General features: G+C 41.9%; 1 protein-coding gene across 11 annotated transcripts in view; it reads left to right on the top strand.

The window, feature by feature from the left end:
• Positions 1 to 22376, top strand: part of IQSEC1 (IQ motif and Sec7 domain ArfGEF 1) — a 695018-nt gene that overhangs the window by 642266 nt on the left and 30376 nt on the right. For 6 of the 11 annotated variants that reach the window (XM_069206623.1, XM_069206624.1, XM_069206625.1 and 3 more), the window contains 4 exons: positions 3532 to 3561; positions 6926 to 7051; positions 7868 to 7967; positions 16370 to 16543. In XM_069206623.1, the coding sequence (XP_069062724.1) occupies positions 3532 to 3561; positions 6926 to 7051; positions 7868 to 7967; positions 16370 to 16543 (430 nt within the window). The remainder of the gene's footprint in view (positions 1 to 3531; positions 3562 to 6925; positions 7052 to 7867; positions 7968 to 16369; positions 16544 to 22376) is intronic. The other 5 variants (XM_069206626.1, XM_069206622.1, XM_069206629.1 and 2 more) reach the window with 3 other exon arrangements.

Consider the following 22376-nt stretch of genomic DNA (forward strand, 5'->3'; position numbering starts at 1 on the left):
TAAGGAAGGATATTTGGTAGCAGTTTTCCACATCAACCTCCACACCAATTCCCCCTCCCTCTGTCCAACCCCCCACCACATAGACTACATATACATTCGAATATCAAACAATCTAAAAATCATAATTAAAAAAGAAATGTTATATGATTCTATTCTGTGCCTCAATATCAATCTATGCCTCTGTGTAGTGTGTGGGGAAAAATAAAAAACAGTTGTCTAGCATATCAAAAAAGAGAACATAATTTTTTGAGAAGTAGTGCATCAGTTGCATACTGCTGGCTCGTAATATGCCAAAAGACGATTTCAAAAGAGTGAAAGAATTTCTCAATCTGTGAGATGGACATCTTGCTGTGACTCCTTCAGAGAGTCTTCTAGGTGGTGCTTTGCCAACCTTTCTGACATTAAAGTTTCCAACATTAGAAATAGAAACTATAACCCTTGACCAGCAATACCTTCATTGTCTCCTCTCGTTTGACATTCTTGTTTATAAAAGCTGCATTACTTAGACATCAATGAGGCTCAAGTGGGATCAATGTCTGGTACACTTGTTTGGGCTGCTTTGCCACATCCTTTTTTTCTCTGTTATGCAAGAGTGTGAATAGGTGCTTCTCTTCAGTGCTGGTCATTTAGGCATTCGAAGAAGCTGTGATTGCCCCTATATGGAATAAAATGTGGGTTGACTTAACATGAGCGTTCTCGCTATAAAACGTGGGGTAAACCAACATTATTCTTCTTGTGAACCCCCCTCACTTCTAGTTGTGACCTTGGATGATCTACGTCCTGTGTGTCAGTCCTATGTTTTCATTAGACCTGTAAACTCATTTGACATTATCAACCATGGGATCTTGCACAGTAGACTGCAGGAGATCAAGATGGGTCATCACTTTATTCTGTTGTTTTTCTTTTTGAGCCCACTGGAAGTCTCTTCCACCATGTCCATCAGTTCACACACTTTCTTGTGGCATTCCCCATGTGCCCATATTCTCTCCTTACATTTTTAATATAGAGCTGGGACATCTTTCAGGCTACATCTTTTGCAATAGGCTTTTCTTTGTTGTGAATGCTGATGATACTGAATTTCTTCATCCGTTTTGAAGGCATTTAGATGGTTTTCTGTCATAGCCCTTAATAATGCATTGTGGAAGATGAGGCATAGATAAGTAGTTATTATTCAAGCTAAACGTAGTTCTTTTGTATAATGAAATAAACAAGCCTACAGCTCTTAGAATTCAAAGAGAAAACCTGAACTGGAGCAGCGCATTACACTCAAACCTGGGAAACTTGGCAGGGTGGAGCTATATCTAGCATTTTTAGTAGCACCTAAAAGTGTCATTTCTCATTGTTGAAGAACGCATATCCCCTTTTCCTCCCCACAATGCTTTTCAATATTTTTCTACTGATTATTTTTTATTTGTTGAAAGAAGTCTAAGTCTATGGTTTATGCAGAGTCTTAGATTTGAAATGAAGTGATATACACTCCTGTATCCAAACAACTCATATTATGGATGTGTATAAGTAAAAGTATGAAATTGACAAGTGCTCAGAGACTCAGGATAAGCATTGCTCTACAGTCAAACCCACAGTCGAAACCTTTTAAAGGAAGGTGTATAAAGTGTTTATTTTGAGTATTGTCAAGGTATATGTTCTAATTTTTCATCTTTTTAGCTACTGAAATCTCTTGGTCAAGGGTTTTAAGTAGCAGACCATTATGCAGTTATTTGATGAGCATGGCACATATGCTTAACTGAATAATATCTGTCTCTCACATTTTGAATGGAGACGTTTTTAGCTCACCTCTTTCAAACCTGAGAATACAATTTGTATAGATCTTTGGTGCCACAAATTTTGCTATGAAGAGGTAAACGTCATCAACACATGGTTGAAAGAGAAACAGTTAGCAGTCGGTGAGGTTTAGAAAAGACCTTAGATACATGTTGGCCATTTTAGGAGCTAGGAATGACCTCTGCAACTTGAAGTGTGTAATAAACACCTTCATTATCCAGTTGCATTGAAATGAGGAGAGCCACCTAATGGCAGTTCCCTGCCCTCTTGCGTGCCCCTGAGGTAGTGAGCTGAAAGAGTATTGTCCACTTGGAGGTCAAGCAAAATCAACTCCACCCTCCTTTATGCTTACAATTGATGTCTTTTTTGCATTGCGCTGCACCCTGCAGTCAACAAGCCTCCCACATGTTTTCTGTTGCCAAGAATGTTTTTTTTCTGGTCTAAAATAGAGACAAAAATCTTTGTACAGTTCGAAGGTCTATGTGCAGGGGTTTTCCAACACATAATTACCCGATGGATGCATGAACCATCTGGTAGTATGCTTTATAAGATTTTTATATTTTGTTTCAAATATAATTTGGTAGTTTTGTAAACGTTCAGAATGGAAAGCAGGATAAAGTAAATATGAACTCTTGGCAGTCCAACCAGGGAAATCTGCAGTGCTAATTGAAATATACTTGGCAAAAATTGGATTTGAAGTGTGACCCAAATTTTGAGTAAGATAGTCAATGTTTTTACAGAAATGCTAACATTGACAAATAGTAAAGTGACTTTGCTACCAATTCCATGGACGTTGCTTGGATACGAACATTACAATAACAGAAAAACAAAGCTTGTTAGTCCTCAAAGGAATTCCCTGTTAATTGGTCAAGTGTGGTCATTTTCTTAGTACAGAAACAAATGAGGTTCTGAAGGGTAACAAACAAGTGCAGCTTAATCCGCCACAGTGACCGTAAGTAGTATTTGTTTCCTTCAGGCCCACTGCTTTATGTGACCAACCCACCATGCCTGGTTGAGGGCTTAGTGTAAAATTTGCTGGTGGTCAGAGTGATGTAACTGAGGAGGGTGGTGAAACAGGTGCCTAAAAAAGGATGGAGTATGGGATCAGGGTCACGTGTGAATTGGTCTTTCCAGATGGTTTGGCAAAGCACTACGGTCCACTCACTGTACTGAGAAGTGATCATCCCATGCATAGAAAGGACAGACGTGCAGGGTAAGGCTGAAAGACGTAGAAGAGGCATTCATTTTAAATTTATCCTGTTTTCAAAACTTTATACATATATTTACATAATACCTAAGCTCATCTCACTATTGGAGGTGGCTGCTGCAGTATTCTGATAACGAAATTTATAGTCACACACAAACTTAAATAGGAAAGCAAGCAGGATCGTGCTATTTGATTGCTCACAAGGTGAATAACAGGTACAAATTGGAAAACAGATTGCCATGTTGAGATGGTGGTAAGTACTGCTTGACTGGGCCTGTTGTAGACACACATGTGCTGGGATTTCTTGAGATCAGGTGTATAAACTGGATTGCAGTTATATAACCCTTATATGACTGTTCTGTGGGGTGCCAGACGTTACAGGGAGAATGTAAATGTTCTTCTTTCAATGTTAATCGTGGTTCTGTTTGCGTCAGTGAAGTAGAATCTATACGCTCTTACACTCAGGAAGTGTTTGCTGTTCATTAATGTGGTTCTTTGTGTCTTTGAAGTTTAATTCACTTGTGTATGTCTTTCTACTGTAGATTGGATCTCTACACCATGGACTTGGTTGTGTAGGTATTTCTTTTCATATTGATTCATGGCTTACTCTTCATGCTAGATAGAATCCACTTTGTATTGAGTACACTTCCACTCTCTCTCTCTACCTCTCTCTCCTCTCTTAAAATCCTGCTTCTCAACATATAGAGCCTAGAGCTCTTCAGTGCATCTATTAGTGTAGCGCTATGTAGTCTACTAATCCTTTGACCTTTTTTAGTTTGACTCAAAAGTATCCCAACAGCAAGGTACAGTTCACACTATTAAGTAGGGTTTACCTTTTTTATTCATTGGCATTTTTTAATCAGTGGTTTTGCGATTCTCCATTATTCAGCATGCCTGTTCGTGATGGGTACATAACTTGTATGCAATATTGCAGCTCTCACATCATTATTAATATCGGCCATCCCGTCCTTTTGAAGTGCCTGCAACTTGTTTGACTCTCGGGACTCATCCCAGGAAGATATGAGTCTGGACATAAACAAGGCATCCAGTACCAATGAAATAAAGCTGTTTTGCATATTTGGCATACAGTAGGTATCTGGGAAGCTTTATAATATGAACCAGATTTCATTAAACCTAAATTTACATTATTCATACATATCTTTGACATCTCCACAAAATTGATGTTGCTCACCCTCTTGCCTAAATCCTTACAATAGACTTTTTCTCTTGAAGTGCCCTTCCAAAGATGAGGAGAAACTGTTTTCTGTTGGGATACTTTTGTCTAGAGCACAAGTCATGACTCTGCAACAAAAGCTCTTGCATTTTGGAATTAGTGCATGCCCATTAATGACATTGTATCACATTTTGATGTTTAATTTTATACTGCCGTACTTTCTTTGAGGCAACAAATGCAGCACTGCTGCAAACTGATCAGGCCGAGGTAACGAGCATTGGGGAAGCCCATAGGTCTGAGTTTAATTGATAGAGCATGCGGCATTAGCACATTAGAGTTAGATGCATGGTAAGGAGCTGACGGGAACGAACAGAGAGGACTGAAGCTGTAGAGTCCTTCACACTGTTCAAGGCATGCACCAAGTGGAGGCGGAATGATACACCCAAACAGCTAGCATTGGGTGAGGTATGAATACCCAGTGGGCTCACCCAAGTCGTGATTGACAAAGTCTCAAGGCAATGGCTGATAGAGGTTTGTTGAAGGTAAAAGGTTAAAAGGGGCATACCTAAAACCCACTCTTTGCACATCATTAGTAATAAGTGTATCTTACAGCTGTACTGTCGAAATTCAGACGTAAAAATAGTAGTACGACATGCCAATGGAAAAACATGTTAAGCAGATTTACAAGAGAAGGTGAGGCTTGGCGAGGGTCTATCAAGTGGTTGCATCCATTTTATTCAGGGTTATTAGAGGGTAGGCCCCGGAAAGCCCGGATCAATGCTATATGCTATAATGTCCACATACGAAACATTTAGTTGCAGCTAACCAGTGCTTTAAATGGGTCAGTACTGTCCGGTACGGAGTACCAGCACTTTTTTTTTCTATTTTGAGAGGGAGAGTACCTGCACTTCTCAAGAAAAACGTAATACTTTTAATTGGAGAGTGCCAGCACTTCTCAGAAATAAGCAGGTACTCTGGTACATAGTATTGCACTTCTATTTTTTCCATTTTAAGCACTTGAGCTAACAAACTGATTTAAATAATCGGTGGTTATGCTGAAAATCAGGCAAGGATCCTGCCATCCTGACCTTGCACTGGACAACCATTGATCCAGATAGCATCTTAGAGGTCATGCTCTGAGTCATGTTTCTTCTGTGAAATGTCTTTTCCAAGTCTTCCTTGGCCTCCGCGATTGAGCGGAGAGTGGGTCCCTTCACCTAGCACTATGTAAACTACCCAAACTTGGCAGAGCACAAAAAGTGTGATTCCTTGAGCATAACCTGACGGGCCATAAGAAAAATGTGATCTGTACTGCTGCAGTAGTGGCAGCATTCCCTTCTTTTGAAATCCCAAACAGCCCTTCATTATTGAATGGTGTAATCATGCACTAAAGGTGCAGCAGGTTGCCCTGCTTGTGGATGACATCATTTCTCTGTTCATGTTTTTCATGAGCAGTAATTGCACGTGCCAATAGAAGCCAGGTGGCTACAGAGGAGTTTGTGTGGTTTGTGTAGGCCCAAGAAGAAAACGCTCACTTGATAGCTGAGAATGAAGAAACAATTGCGCCCGCTTTTTAAATCATTTTTAAGTGCTTAAATCTCACACAGATCTAAAAAAAAATATGCAATCCCTATCTGCATAGCACACCCAGGCAGTAACTGACAATTGCCAGCCACTACACAACTGTTTTACGCTCTGTCTTTTTGTGAGATGCATCGTCCATCTTTCTTTGGGAGAATGTGTGTGACGTCACACTTGCGTTTAATATTTGGTGAATTATTTTCTATGCTCATTAATTGTGTTTGTACGTATTTGTTTTTGTTGATGACTAAAAGCATTTCTGAAAACAAGAATTGTGGATATCAACCAAAATCGATACATAATTACATTAGCATAGAAACCAACGTCTCTGGCCATCTAAAACCATTCATTCATTAATTCAAGCCAAGGCATTGTTTACTTTCAGCTGAAGTTTTATTTTGAACTTTAGTTCACTTTTTCATGACCCATTAGCCCAATGTTGTTATCGACATTTTCTTCATTTTAGTCCCATACCGATAATGTAATCAGAAGTGATTTCTGGTATTTATGTCATAGAAATATTCCTGGATTCTCTTTCTCCAAAGAATAAAGAACAGCACTGCAATTGAAACTGTGCAAAATAACTTGTTTTCTTCCTCTATAAACAAGGACATCTCCTAAGCTGCTTAATACCGTTGCCTTAACATAAAGGTGCGGAATCCCTGCATGTGATAACCTGGCAGGTCACAGTATCGCAATCATATATGTAGTTGATTTTATTTCCTTCAGTCATTTTTCTAGGTCTAACTGTTCAAATTGCTACTCTCATGGTGTTATTGCTCCTTTATGTGTTGTTAAATGCGTGGTTGCTGGTATGTATGGTTGCCCAAGTGCATGCGCCACAACTACCTATACACTTGTATTACCACCTTCAGCTTTCTATCGCAATTTAAGACCAAAATCTTTAATATTGCATTCTACCAAATCAGTGCAGTGTCGCTGTCACTATCCTGCTGCACGTGTTGTAGTGGGTGGTTTGTTGCTACTTTGTAATTTTTAGAAATTTTCACCCAAAATATTAGAACCCTTTTTTGGCTGGAAAGTTGTCTCTTATGTTTACACTTAAAGCTGTGTAGTTATATCTTAATGATAAGAATCACATTTGAAGAGTTCTCCTCTTTGGAGTAGAATGAAGTGCTGGTATTGGTGTTTTAACTCAAATTCTGCGTTTCTGCCCACAGGTGCTCTCGCTTCCTCACCGTAGGTTGGTTTGCTATTGTCGCCTCTTTGAAGTACCAGACCAAAATAAACCGCAGAAGCTGGGCTTACACCAGAGGGAGATCTTCTTATTTAATGACCTTCTTGTGGTATGTTGTAGACAAATGGTTGACTTTACAGAGAAAGGGCAGGCGGAGGAGGCCTGAGGTGTTCCTCGTGCCTCTAAATTAATTTTTCAGGGAACAGTAATTTGTTTTTTGCTTGCGAAATGAGAAGTTCGAAGTCACTCGCAATTAACTGACAACATGTAAACAATTCAGAAGGACTTTTGAGGGGCTGGAAATGTCTTCTATACCAGGTGCCACCTTGTAAACTTCAACCTTTTTAGTGAGCGCAGCACTTGGGATTTATTGACCACACCAGGTATTCGATTGAGTTGTTTCAAATATAAAGGGCCGTAATTTCCCAAGTCTGGTAGTTTAGCATTAAGCATTCAGTCAAACATCATCTTATGTCACCTTTTTCAGTTGAGGTTCTACTTTAACTTCTGGAAAATGTGAACCTTGGCTTACCCAAAAATTCAAACTTATAATTCAGCAACTTGCTATTTAGCAGGCCGTGATGAGTGCTGCCACCATTCTTGGGTCCTGAAGGTGCCCCGGACTCGTTTGATTCCCAAGCCCAGAAGCCTGACCTATTTTCTCTGCCCCACTGTGAGGGCCCAGCAGCAAGCCACATTTCTGCTGACCACTCAAATTGAAGGATCTGACCCAGGCCCTAATGTTGCTTCTGTAAGAAACCCAGAGATAGGGCCCTTCCCCCAGACACCATCCCAACCCCACTCTCGTTCTTTGAGATCCTTATGTGAATCTTTAGCTTCCCACAAAATTGGAGAGCAAGTTTGGTGTTTGTATTGTGTGTGATTTATTGCATTGTACTTTCTCATTTTCATTAAACCTTTTCAGGTCACAAAAATTTTCCAAAAGAAGAAGAACTCTGTAACATACAGTTTCCGGCAGTCCTTTTCACTCTATGGGATGCAGGTTCTCCTCTTTGAGAATCAGTGTAAGTCTTATTTCTTACTTTTTTGTAACACAAGTTATGTTCTAAAGAATCAAATGATGCTTGTTTCTTATGATTAATTTGTGGCCATTTCGATGGTTCCCATTATTGGGCACCAGTGTATTCTATAAGAGATCATGCCAGTGTGCCATCAGCAGGGCCTGTTTCCGGATTTGACAATATTGGTTGTGCGTGATTACACCTCTTTAAAGTGTCAGCAGTGAATACAGGAGTGAACATTGTGTTTAGGTGATCACATACGCCAAACTGCAGTTAGCTCCATTTTATTGTCAAAGAAGAGGTATTCAAATTCTACGTTTTTCACTGAAGTGATTCAGTAGATCTTTAATGTCAGTATATTCTTGCGGCATCTTAATCATTCATGATAGATGAATTATAAAATGTTATAAATATTGTTCTCACAGACCTTAAAGAGATTTTAAAGGATACTCTCTGAAAGGTGTGCTGCTTGTAAGTTTAGAAACAGGATTGTGAAATCACAAACAGTACTAATGACATAAGTCATGCACCCCCATTCTATATCTTCTTCATGAGATATCAAGAGCTTGCCATAGGCTAAATGTATGTCTTTGGATGGTGATGCTCACCAGAATATCAAAAATAAAGAAGCTTTGGCATAATAGCTCTTGACTGCGTGCTAAGACTCATTCATGGGAGTGAGTGGTCAGCTGAAGAGGATAAGGAAGAGGAGGACGAGCAGGAGCTTATCAACAAGCTGAAATATAATAGATTAACGTATTGCACTTGGAGAATAATTACACCTCCTAGGTGGCATTAGAGTGCACTTAAGACCTCCAAATTAAGCCAATTTCACAAGGCTGTGTGGTCACCCAGGTGTTATTTAGGAGGGCAAATAAAAGCATTTACGAGTGCTGTAGCATTCAACTTAGTGATTCACAATATGTTATTTTGCACCTGTAAGTGGTTTACTCAGTAGTAAAATTACAGTAGTGGCCTGTTTTTACATGTGAGTTCATCTTCTCATGGAGTTAGGTTATGGGCTTTCATTGTGGGAATACCTGCAAAAGCCGGATAATTTCCCCAACCTCACACAGTTTTGAGAATTCACAATATATTTTCAGACCATTTTCCAATCAGACAACTGTTGTAGTGAATCCGTTCTTGACCGAGAGTAACAGGGAGGGAACACCCCATAATTGGTGGTTGTGTAGGCGACGAGGTTTCTCCACTGGGAAAGTTTTTTTCATTACAGAAAAAAAAATAACATTGCTTTCCCCAATTCCATATTGCACATCTTAAAATTGATGATTTTATAAATGTTTATGCATGTCAATAGTCCTGAGGAAATGCAACAGTAGCAGCTTCACAGATGTACACTGGAATTGTAAGTGAACTTCAATAAAGTCATAAATTTAATCCCAGCATAGGTGCAACACTTTTGGAGCAAGTGTCTCTCTTTCTTTCTGACGAGGCTCATATGACTCACTATGTATAAGAGGGTAAAGGCAATATATGTTTATGGTGTGGATCAGCATCAACTCCGGTGTTCCATCAGTTCACTTAATAAGTAGTATTATTAGCAAACAGTAACACAAGTAATTCAAAGATGCTTGAAAAAAAGGGACTGATAAAACTGATTAAATCTCTCATTGTGCTTCCACAATCTAATCAGTTTTCTTAGTACCCAGAGCAGCACACCAATCTCCAAAAAAAGGCTTTTGTGTCTGTCTCTGGACAGTAGACGTCACTGTACAATGGTAGGGCATGGTTTAACTCTCCCCCGTTTAAAGTAGAACAACATAAGTGCCAGTCTTAAGCTGTGCTTGTTACTAAATGAGTTATTCTTCACAAAGATAACTATATAAGATCCTGGGTCATGTTGAGACCAGATCTACGTGAGCAAACAATTACTCCTAAATGGAATATCACTTAGTTTAAGCTCAAAACAGCCCTCTAAGGTGCTTTTTAACTACCTCCACCAACCTGACTTGTGAACAGTTGGCAGGGTGAATAATTTGGTGGACAAGTGTGCTTACCGATTAAGGGCGGGTAAGAAGAACAAAGGGAACACAATACTTTTGGGTCATCTAGAAAGTGCAGTTCAAAGTGAAAGAAATTAAAGCACACAGTAAAGTGGATGTTTTATCACTGGATCGTGAACCTCTCAAGCCTTGTAATGTTCAGTGTGTGATGTTTCTGTGCATTCTTTACGATTGACCCTTCAAAACACTTGTAATTGAATTGTGCCGGGGTGAAACGATCTTATTGGGTACTGAAACTCCATAAAAGGAGTTTTTAGATGATGCAGTTGTCATGTATTTAATTTACATATGGTACTTAGTAGTAACACTGCTATGGGTTCTCAAACTATTTTTCCCTTAGAAGCCAGAATTTCCTCTACTTTTCTCTTCTTCAGTCATCGAGACAGATGGGACAGATTGTGTAGTTTGCATTAGCAAAGCATATAAAGGCGTTGGTTACAAGTTTTCAATGTAAAGGAAGAGGAGGGCTGCCGGACTTAGAGCAAGCGAAGATAATTGCATTATGTCCTGAAACTTTCAATATAATTAAAAAAGGAATCCTCTGTCCACACATTCTTGTACAATCTAAACCAAAATGCCTGATATCTGCCTTTGGCAAATGTAAATTATTCATTTGTCTGCAGCATGGAGTTTTCCCTCAATCCCCTGAATATGTTTGTGCACAAGTTCATTATCTGTGTAGCACATTAATTCTTTTATACCTATATTTCAAGTTTAATATTTCCCTGCTTGAGCATTTCACTTCTCATTATTTCCTTCAAAGTTCAGCAGTCTGTCTGAATGTTTACTCGTTATTCCTGATGATTTACTTTTCATTCCACAGCAATTCAAGTTCTCATGTAACACTGATCCTTCAGTTTGAAATTAAAATGCTTCTATTGCATGTTATCAATCTGTAGGTATTATCCAATGATTCTGATATGGGAGAGGCCAGGTGCACCCCACACACCACAGTAGTACCTTCTTTCACTTATTTTGATCACCAGATGTAAATCCCTGAAAACATTATCATCTAGGAGAATTCCATTCAGAAAGTTTGTGTATTGCATTATGTTCTGTTTACTATTTTGTATGTTTTCGTTGTCAGTGTTTTCAGAATTAAAGAAACAAATTACAATGTACTTAAATGTTCACTAAACTGTTCACTATCTAAGTAACATACATTGAAATGCAGACAACTTAAGAAAGAAAAAGAAATAACTTCATAGAAGGTCGCCAGTACAAATCAACAAATGATAAAACTCAAGGCTTACTGACCCAAAATTAACTTGGGCCACTATCTCCAGTAGCTCTTTGGTCTGGCGTCATCATCGCTGAAAAATCCAAAGCAAAATGAATACGTTGAATGGATCCTTTCTGGTGACAATAATGTGGCGGTCCTGGCCCCTTCCACTATCTTTGTGAGGGCTGTCCTGCCAACATTGACAACAAAAGAGATGACCACAATGCCACCAGTGACTTAAGAGAACCAATTGGCTCCCCTTTTATTACCAGCCCGCTAATCATGGTTTTAATGGTATGTCCTGATGCCTAGAAATCAGGACTTGTGCGGTTCCCAACTCAGTGTTCCACCTGTTAAATTGGCACTGCTTGGGACTGCAACAGATTTGAAGGAAACACACTTGATTTCGTCCTATAAACCACAAGGCCCAATATACTGCAAATGGTCCAAAGAGCTTCAATTAGTTGAGTAAAGTCAGTCTTCACTTCTTTGACATGCATCAAGATGACATTGTCTCATAGAAGAATTATGTGGTTTGGAACTCCAATTTTGAAGGCCCCAGACATCCTGAGGTCCTGGACTAGAGGTGGCCCTGCTGATGCCAAAAGATTCAGGAATATTTTGTTTCTGTGCAGACCGTTTCAAAAGGGTTGGAATACAACAATCTAATTCATCAGGTTGTCTAGCCTTTCGATGGCTTAATCATATAACTCCAATTTATGGTACAAGATACATTTTTGGTATCTAAGGCAAAACACACCAAATCTGGCCAAGTCTTAAGGCTCCCAATATTAAAGGAGCTGTTTTGCCCAGGGGTAAAGCTGAGCTGATCAGAGTTTACAAGATCAGAGAAGAGAGGCAATAGCTGGTCCCTGAGAATTGACCTGAACAATTTATAATCCGTGTTTAATATAGAATTTTGTCACTATGGCATAAGGAGTAACATGTCCTATCCCAGCTTGGGAACTGAACTTGAGGATATGATAGCTTCATTAGACGGGGGTGACCTTCCTGCGAAATTGCCTCAGATATATCCACTAACCTAGTAACTAGCACTGTTGCTTAGCTTTTATATACAATTCAACTGGAAGTCTGTCTGTGTCAGGTGTTTTCCCATTCATCAAGCAATGCAGGGCACCACATATCTTCTGCTCCATAATGGGCTGTTCCAGCTCAGTTGCCTGAAGAAAAGTCTGATGAGGTAACTCAGTCCTAGAGGGGGAATTGATGAATAACACCTTGGCTGGAAATCAATCCCCAGGGCATGAGTGTTTATAGTAGATGTTGAAGTTTGGATTGATAGTACTCTGATACTGGACTGTTCTGCCTGAGTTACTTTTCATTGCTGTTATCAAGGTATTGGAGAACCATGGCCGGATAAGCCACACGAGTGGTGTGCCGAACATGTCCACTCTTGGGATTTATCACAATAAGCACCATAGTCCATACATATCAGTCTTTCTAGGAGCCATGCATATACCTGTTTGGTTTCCTTTCATGCGTCCATTTGTCCCTCATTAGCAGTCTCATCAAGTTCCAATCAAAGAAGTTAATGTTTCACGCCACAAAGATCCCCGTCTATCACCTAATGAATGTCTGATGTTGCCTTGATACTTAGTCCTCTAATGACTAACTTAAGGGCCTCCCACTCAGTCAGTGTGGAGGAGATTGAGCCTGTATTAACATCAAAGCGGCCACAGGAATTAGACATATGAAGGGGAGCATTTATGCAAGTCTGCTTTCCAATTAAAGTACCAATATGTGAAGGTGATCTTTGTTTTTGTATTCAGACATATCCTCAGTAGTGTGATCAACTGTCTACCCAGAAAACGAAGCCCTAACTCCCCTTCTCAGACAGACCAAAAATATATAGTGGCCCAAACAACAAGAGTAGAAATAAGAAAACTGAATAAAACATATCACAAAGAAATATTGTTGTCATCTGGCGATTGGCCATGCGATGGACAGGGAGAGCTCCTGGATGGATTAAAGTGAAGCTTTAGTCTCCTGAAACAGAAGAAAATAGTTCAAATATTGAAAACTAAACCAGTGTCCCTCAGGCTGGCTGAGCATCATGATGAACAAATAAAAACAAATTATCAAGGCTGGTGGTGAGGTGTCCCGGTAGGTTGGGGCTTCAGCGACCTTAGCACTGCAGTGCAGAATCATAACTCTGATTTGTCCCATCCCAGGTCTCACCCAGAGTAGCACTGTATTACACTAGCATAGGGGTTCAAGGCAAAACTGCTAAGAAAGGTGATATGGCAATCATTACAGTTACAATATGTCATCTGCATTTTGGGGGATGTCACTGGCAAGTGGGAGGAGCTGCCTGAGCCATATTCCTCTAGGTAGTCTGCATCAAATGCAGAGCTAATTTATTCTTGAATCAGTCTCCTCTTGGTGGTATTTTTTAATGGATCTGCAGCCTCCAGCATGCACGTCTTTCCTCCTGGGGCTGTGGTGGCATGGACATGGTTTCCAGTTGGGTGGGTTGTTGTTAGTTCATCTGGTTGCCCCTTGGACTGCCACTGGTGCGACTGGGTCAATGGTGGAAATGCTCCACATTGTCGTTAGACAGTTTTTCCACCCAATTCCAAGCATTATGAGGGCCATTGGAAAAAAATGGGCTTGCTAGATGGCGAAGATCCTGAGCCTTGCAACGAAAATTAGGGCATAACGGAGTCATAACCCTTGCAGTTTTATTTTGGCAGACATAAACGGCCCTTGATGTTGCACTGCTAGTCTATAATTCAAAAGAATCATTACCTTGCCAGCTTTAAAGGAGCTGGAGCCCTTTGGCCTGGCAACTTAGAGAATTGTGTGGCAATCTGAGTAGTTGTAGAGTTTCACAATAATCTGTCTAGTTATGGCTCTATTGGTGGTTTGTGAGCCGTGACCCTGTGTGCTTGCTCACCTGCAAAGTAAAGGGAGAGACCTGAGGTTTTGAGCTTGGTTTTGATTAACTCAGTCATGTTCGGGCATTCAAAATTTTGAGCGAGGCTTACATATAATCGGCCAAGACTCATCTGCTGTCTGGGGGAGTTGCTCTTCCAGCGCACTTTCATTGTGTTGCCCCCTATCTTAATGTGCGTTGATCCTGTCAAAACAGATCCAGGTCGGTGACCACTGTATCACTTTTAACCTCTAGAGCAGACCCTGACACAGTGAAGTCCTCTTTCCCCCAGGATCTTTGTGACTACCTCCAGTGTGATGAATAAATAAAACAGATGAGTGTAGGAAGGACCGGTTGTGAGGCACGGTATCGTAGATCTCAGTCAGCTGACTACCATATTATGACCATAGCTGGAATTCCGCCAAAAGGATGGCAGAATTCCGGCTACGGTCATGGCGGTGGACGGCGGTAAGGTGGTGTTGCTGCCAGCAACAGCCAGTAGACCGCCGCAGACCGTATCATGACTCATAATACTGCCTGGCGGTGTTGTGCTGGCAGACACTGCTGCTGGCAGCAGCGCCCCGTCCTGTCTGCTGCGGGAGGACCCCCTGAAATCAGGAAAGTCGGGTGCTCTGACAGGGGAGGGACTGGTGGGGTGTTGTGGATGTGTGTGTGTATGTTTGTGTGTGCATGAATGTGGGTGTATGTGTGTGCGTGTATTGTGTATTGTGTGTTGTTTGAATGCATGTGTGCTTGTATGTATGTCAGTGTGTGTGGATGTGTGTTAGAATGGATGTATGCATGTGTGGGTGGATGTGAGTATGAGTGTGTGTATGCGTGTGCATGATGGTGCGTGAATGTGTGTATGTTGGGAGGGGGTCTGGAGTGGGGAGGGGTGGGGGAGGACTCTGGGAAGAGGGGCGGTGAAGACCCCTATCAGTGACCGGGAACGGATTCCCTGTCATTGATAGTGCCTACCGCCATGGTTTTCGTGGCGGTAAGGAAGCCACGAAAACCATGGTGGTAGGCGGGGTCATAATCCGGCGGGTGGGACAGTGACGCCCGCCTGGCTGGAGACTGTAGTCTCCAGCCGAGCGGCTGTTACCTCCCTCAGGAAGCGAAGGAATGAGTAAATCTTTGAAATGATAGTAGTATATAAACACCTCACCCTCCTGTGTCACCAGCCCCAGTCCCTTTTCCCCTCAAAAGATCCTTAACACACAGTTTAAATTCACAGGAGATGACTTCACAATGTTGCTTTCAAAAGAACTTCAAAACCTCCCTCTGTCAAATTCCCACCTCCTGCGGTCCTACTACTTCTTCAGCCAATTGCCTAATCACTTTTGTCTCAGCTTTTCCTGTCCCCTCCTTAAAGAGCTTAACCTGGTGTTCACTGAGTCACACCCTCATGGCAACAAGTGGATACTTTGTTCAAAAATCATCCAATCCCTCTCCTGTCAGGCACCACTGCATTGCCTGATTTCAGACGCTCCATTAGAATAAGCCTCCCTGCTTTGAAATTGCTGTATTTATACCTATGATATAGGCACATACTATCCTCCTGCGTTACCTTCATTTGAATTACAAGGTGCTTTTCTTCCAATAATCTACAGGGTCTCCTGTAGACAGTTTTCCAGCAAAACACTTGACAGAAATGTCAAGCCGGCTTTTACTGGCTTTTTTGCTTTCATTGTCTTTTCCTTTCTTCTTTTCTTTCCACCTCATTGCTATCTTACCTTTCCCACCCGAATGTTATTGAACTTTGTATGCTTGATCTACACTTCCGTCTTCTGACACCAGTCCAGCTGGCTTATTAACACCAGACTGAAGTTTAATTTCCTGAGGCCACCTTTCAAGTCTGTCCAAGGTCCTTCGAGCTCAACCATTCTCCTAGATCTTTATCAAAGCTGTATCACAACCTGCATCTCGGTCATTTATTCTCCATGCATCAGGTTACTGGAGCACCCTTCAACTGCAGTCACCATCCCCAGGAACACCATTAAACAGTCTACCAAAAACTTCTCCCTGTGGACTGAAGGCACTGATGGCCATCACTTACTCTTGCTTAGTAACTCCAGTTTCGAATTCACGTAACATATGCAATTAATTGACTGTAAAGTTCCTGAACTGTATAATCTGCTGTTCTAACAAAGGAAGATAGGTACATCATATATATTAGAAAGGCTAAAGAAAAGAAATTGAAATAAATGTAATACAAATACCAAATTAAAATAATAGGTTTGTTTTTCTGTTCTTTTGTTAGATTATCCCAATGCTATCCGCCTCACATCAGCCATCCCTGGAGCAGACACCAAAGTCCTCATAAATTTCAACGCGCCCAATCCGCAGGACAGAAAGAAGTTCACAGATGACTTGCGAGAATCCATTGCAGAGGTTCAGGAAATGGAAAAATACAGAATAGAGTGTAAGTACAAAGGTACATATAGCATGCCACTTTTAAGTTGATTGTGGTTCATGCAAGCTACATCACAAATACCTCCTACTTGTTAAACGTCACATACCTGTCTGTATAGCCCTTTAATGATACCAAGAGGAAGAGTAGATCTGAAATACCGCAGAGATTTTGTATTATCTGCTGATGTTTTTTTTATCCCTTTGTTAACCTACAGTTGATTACATTTTTAAATACAGACTTTGAGAATCCTTGTTGCCCGTTATTACATATCTATTTTTATTCATATAGGATGCATAATGGGTAGCAATGTAATATGGTCCTACCCTGCCTTTGAGGTGTTCTAATGTCATCATAAACCATCAGGCCAAAGGCCAAATGGTGTGCAGATGTCACCAGAACACTGCAATGGTAATACATGTACCTACATATATATATACATGTGTTCGATGGCATGTGTAGCTGCAGATACACATGCTGTGCATTATCCTGCCATCTAGTGTTGGGCTCGGAGTGTTACAAGTTGTTTTTCTTCGAAGAAGTCTTTTCGAGTCACGAGACCGAGGGACTCCTCCCTTTCGGCTCAATTGCGCATGGGCGTCGACTCCATCTTAGATTGTTTTTTTTCCGTCATCGGGTTCGGACGTGTTCCTCTTCGCTCCGTGTTTCGGTTCGGAAAAGTTAGTTAACAATCTGAAAATTCGACGGTATTGTTTGCGCTCGGTATCAGGTTAGTGATAGCACATAGACACCGAAGAAAAGAAGAGCTCCGGCAGCCCTTCGGGGCTTCCACTCCTCGGCGGGGCCTGGTCGGCCCGACCGCGTGCGTCTTCAAGGCTCATGGAACGGACCCCATTTCGCTTCTGCCCCAAATGCCACGCTAAGTATCCTTATACAGACCAACATTTGGTCTGTAATCTGTGTTTGTCCCCCAAACGCAAAGGTGATACGTGCGAGGCCTGTCGGGCATTTCGGTCCAAGAAGACGCTGCGGGACCGGAGAGCTCGAAGACTTCAAATGGCGTCGACACCGGCCAGACACCCCGACGTCAAAGAAGAGGAGACATTCTCCATTCCAGATTGGGACTCGGACGAGCCCGAGAGTGAGCAGCTGATGAGGCAACAAACCGTGAGTAAACCAGCCCCGGCAAAAACTCACTCGAAAATCATGAAGGCCCAGGGGACGCCACCGCCGACAGGCCATGGCTTTACCCGAAAGCACGGTGACCAAGCATCGGCACAGAAAAAGGCCTCACAGCAGCCGAAGACACCTGACTCCGGTCGAGATACTGGCTCCGAATATACTCGGCACCGAGATACTGGCTCCGACCAGACTCTGCACCGAGAGATCGGCACCCCGAAATCCAAAAAGGTTTCTTCGGAGCCGAAAAAGACTGCTGAAAAGGTTTTGGTGCCGAAACACCCAGCCTCGGAGCTGAAACAAAGCTCCTATATGGACGAACAGGGCCTTTCCTCACAATTACAAGGCCACAGGTTTGAACAAGAACTGGGGATGGGAGAACCAGACCATACCCAGAGGAGGCTCCATATACAGAAAGACACAGGGAAAATCAGTACTCTTTCCCCAATTAAAATGACGCGGTAGCTTGCATTCCATGAGGTGGAAATGCAGCCAAAAGCAAAACTGGCTAAATAAAAAACACCACCACAGTTTTCTCCACAGCCATCGCCACCGCCCTCACCACATCTGTCCCCGATAGCAACACCCCCAATGATGCAGTCACCAACGCACACAGGGATGAGCCAAGATGAGCCAGATGCATGGGATCTGTATGATGCACCAGTCTCTGATAATAGTCCGGATTGCTACCCGGCAAGGCCATCACCACCAGAAGACAGTACTGCTTACATGCAGGTGGTTTCCAGGGCAGCTACTTTCCATAACGTAGCATTGCATTCAGAACCTATAGAAGATGACTTCTTGTTCAATACCCTGTCATCAACACACAGCCAATACCAAATTTTGCCAATGTTACCAGGCATGTTAAAACACGCCAAACAGGTGTTTCAAGACCCAGTCAAGAGCAGAGCCATCACACCTAGGGTGGAGAAGAAATATAAACCTCCCTCTACGGGTCCTGTGTACATTACGCAACAGCTGACTCCTGATTCAGTGGTAGTAGAAGCAGCCCGGAAAAGGGCAAACTCACAAACTTCTGGGAACACACCACCACCCGATAAAGAAAGTCGGAAATTCGATGCTGCAGGCAAAAGGGTGGCAGCACAGGCAGCCAATCAATGTCGAGTTGCCAATTCGCAAGCTCTATTGGCAAGATACGACAGGGCACATTGGGCCGAAATGCAACATTTCATTGAACACCTTCCCAAAGAGTTTCAGAAGCGTGCCCAACAGGTTGTAGAGGAGGGCCAAACCATCTCCAACAATCAAATAAGGTCGGCTATGGACTCAGCAGACACGGCGGCCAGAACAGTAAACACAGCGGTCACCATTCGGAGACACGCGTGGCTACGTACCTCCGGATTTAAGCCAGAGATGCAGCAGGCTGTGCTGAATATGCCTTTCATCGGACAACAATTGTTTGGGCCGGAGGTGGATACAGCAATAGACAAACTAAAGAAAGACACTGACACGGCCAAAGCCATGGGCGGGCTCTACTCCCCACAGAGCAGAGGCACTTTTAGGAAGCCACACTTTAGAGGGGGGTTTCGGACCCAAACCACAGAGCCTTCCACCTCACAGGCCAGACCCACATACCAGGGCCAATATCAAAGAGGAAGTTTTCGGGGACAGTATAGGGGTGGACAGTTCCCTAAAACGAGGGAAATGCCAAAGCCCAAAAACCCCACAAACTAAACAGTGACTCCAACGTCACACACCCCCAACACACAACACCAGTGGGGGGGGAGACTCACAGATTATTACCAAAATTGGAAACACATAACTACGGACTCATGGGTCCTAGCCATTATCCAACATGGTTATTGCATAGAATTCCTACAATTACCACCAAATGTGCCTCCAAGAGCACACAACATGTCCAAACAGCACTTAGATCTGTTACAACTAGAAGTCCAAGCGTTGTTGCAAAAAGAAGCAATAGAACTAGTACCCAACCATCAAAGAGGAACAGGTGTTTACTCCCTTTATTTCCTAATTCCAAAAAAAGACAAAACACTGAGACCCATATTAGACCTCAGAACACTAAATCTTTACATCAAATCAGATCACTTTCACATGGTGACACTTCAAGACGTGATTCCCTTGCTCAAACAACAGGACTACATGTCAACATTAGATCTCAAGGATGCTTACTTCCACATACCCATACATCCTTCCCACAGGAAATACTTAAGGTTTGTAATCCAAGGCGTGCATTACCAATTCAAAGTGTTACCGTTCGGGATAACAACAGCACCAAGAGTATTCACAAAATGCCTTGCGGTAGTAGCTGCTCATATCAGGAGGCAGCACATGCACTTATTCCCTTACTTAGACGATTGGTTAATAAAAACCAGCACTCCGCAACAGTGTCTTCTACACACAAAATACGATATAAAAACCCTTCACAAGCTAGGGTTCTCTATAAACTACCAAAAATCACATCTACAACCGTGTCAAATACAATACTTAGGAGCAACAATCAACACACAAAAAGGGATTGCCACTCCAAGTCCACAAAGGGTACAAGCATTCCAAAATGTTATACTAAAGATGCACCCAAACCAACACTATCAAGTGAGGTTTGTGATGAAACTTCTAGGCATGATGTCTTCATGCATAGCCATTGTCCCAAACGCAAGACTACACATGCGGCCCTTCCAACAGTGCCTAGCAACACAATGGACACAAGCACAGGGTCAGCTTCAAGATCTAGTGTTGATAGACCTCCAAACACACTCCTCGCTTCAATGGTGGAATCCTATAAATTTAAAACAAGGGCGACCATTCCAAGACCCTGTGCCTTAATACGTGATCACAACAGATGCTTCCATGGTAGGGTGGGGAGCACACCTCAACCAGCACAGCATACAGGGACAATGGGACGCTCAACAAAGCCAACTTCATATAAATCATCTAGAACTGCTAGCAGTGTTTCTAGCATTGAAAGCATTTCAACCGTTAATAGCCCACAAACACATTCTTGTCAAAACAGACAACATGACAACAATGTATTACCTAAACAAACGGGGAGGGACACACTCATCACAGCTGTGTCTCTTAGCACAAAAGATTTGGCATTGGGCGATTCACAATCACATTCGCCTAATAGCACAGTACATCCCAGGAATTCAAAACCAGTTAGCCGACAATCTCAGTCGAGATCATCAACAAACCCACGAATGGGAAATTCATCCCCAGATACTACAAACTTACTTTCGGAGCTGGGGAACACCACAGATAGACCTAGCCGCAACAAAAGAAAAAACAAGGCATTGCCAGATGGATAGTGAAATGTATTCAAACCTGCTATGTTAAAGCAAAGAGAGACCTGCCTATTACGCCAAAGGCACACTCCACTAGAAAGAAAGGCGCCACAATGGCCTTTCTAGGAAATATACCTATGACAGAAATCTGTAAGGCAGCCACATGGTCTACGCCTCATACATTCACAAAACACTACTGTGTAGATGTGTTAACAACACAACAAGCCACAGTAGGACAGGCAGTATTATGAACATTATTTCAAACAACTTCAACTCCTACAGGCTAAGCCACCGCTTTTGGGGAGATAACTGCTTACTAGTCTATGCAAAGCATGTGTATCTGCAGCTACACGGAGCCATCGAACGGAAAATGTCACTTACCCAGTGTACATCTGTTCGTGGCATGAGACGCTGCAGATTCACATGCACCCTCCCGCCTCCCCGGGAGCCTGTAGCCGTTTAAGTTGATGAAAATTGTATATTATATGTTGATGAAACTTGTACATTTGTAAATATATATCACTTTTAATCACATTATGTACATACATACTTACTCCATTGCATGGGCACCTTTACTATATACACAACTCCTACCTCACCCTCTGCGGGGGAAAACAATCTAAGATGGAGTCGACGCCCATGCGCAATGGAGCCGAAAGGGAGGAGTCCCTCGGTCTTGTGACTCGAAAAGACTTCTTTGAAGAAAAACAACTTGTAACACTCCGAGCCCATCACTAGATGGCAGGATAATGCACAGCATGTGAATCTGCAGCGTCTCATGCCACGAACAGATGTACACTGGGTAAGTGACATTTACTATATATCACGTTATTCTTTAAGATTTTGTTTATATTACATCTTTATTTTGTTGCATTTGGCAGGAAAACAATCCTTTTTTCAAACAGTGAAATACTGGATTTTACAGTTTAATTGACTTTAGTAAAGAGATGAGTAAAATATTTAAATATGTAATTAGGAAAGTCTAGTTTTAGATGAAGTCGGTTTTACCGTGAACCTACTTCCAGCAAGGTAGAGCTAACAATATTCAGCTTACGTGAATAGACTTTTGAATAAACAATATGAAGTGGTTATGCTTGTAGATGTTTGCGACTACTTCTACAGTGGTAAGCTAACAAACAGCCTTCATTTCAAAGGCTATCATTATGTTGCAGTTTTAATTAAATGCACCCAAACATGTTCTGTATGTACAGATACATACACACATGTGAACAAATAAATGCTTCAATAACAGACTTTGATCAAGCTCTATATTTAATTTTCAAAAGAAATACACTTGCTTTTTCAATGCAAATAAAGAGACAGACCAAACATATTTTCTTTTTTTCCAAGTGGTTATTTGATATTTTAAATTATTTATTGATATTTCAATGGTGGTTTCACCACCATGTAAAAGCTGGCAGAGACTGGGTGCAGTGGGCCCCATGGGGGCC

Source organism: Pleurodeles waltl, chromosome 9 (genome assembly GCF_031143425.1).
Source record: "Pleurodeles waltl isolate 20211129_DDA chromosome 9, aPleWal1.hap1.20221129, whole genome shotgun sequence".
Taxonomy (NCBI): Eukaryota; Metazoa; Chordata; class Amphibia; order Caudata; family Salamandridae; genus Pleurodeles; species Pleurodeles waltl.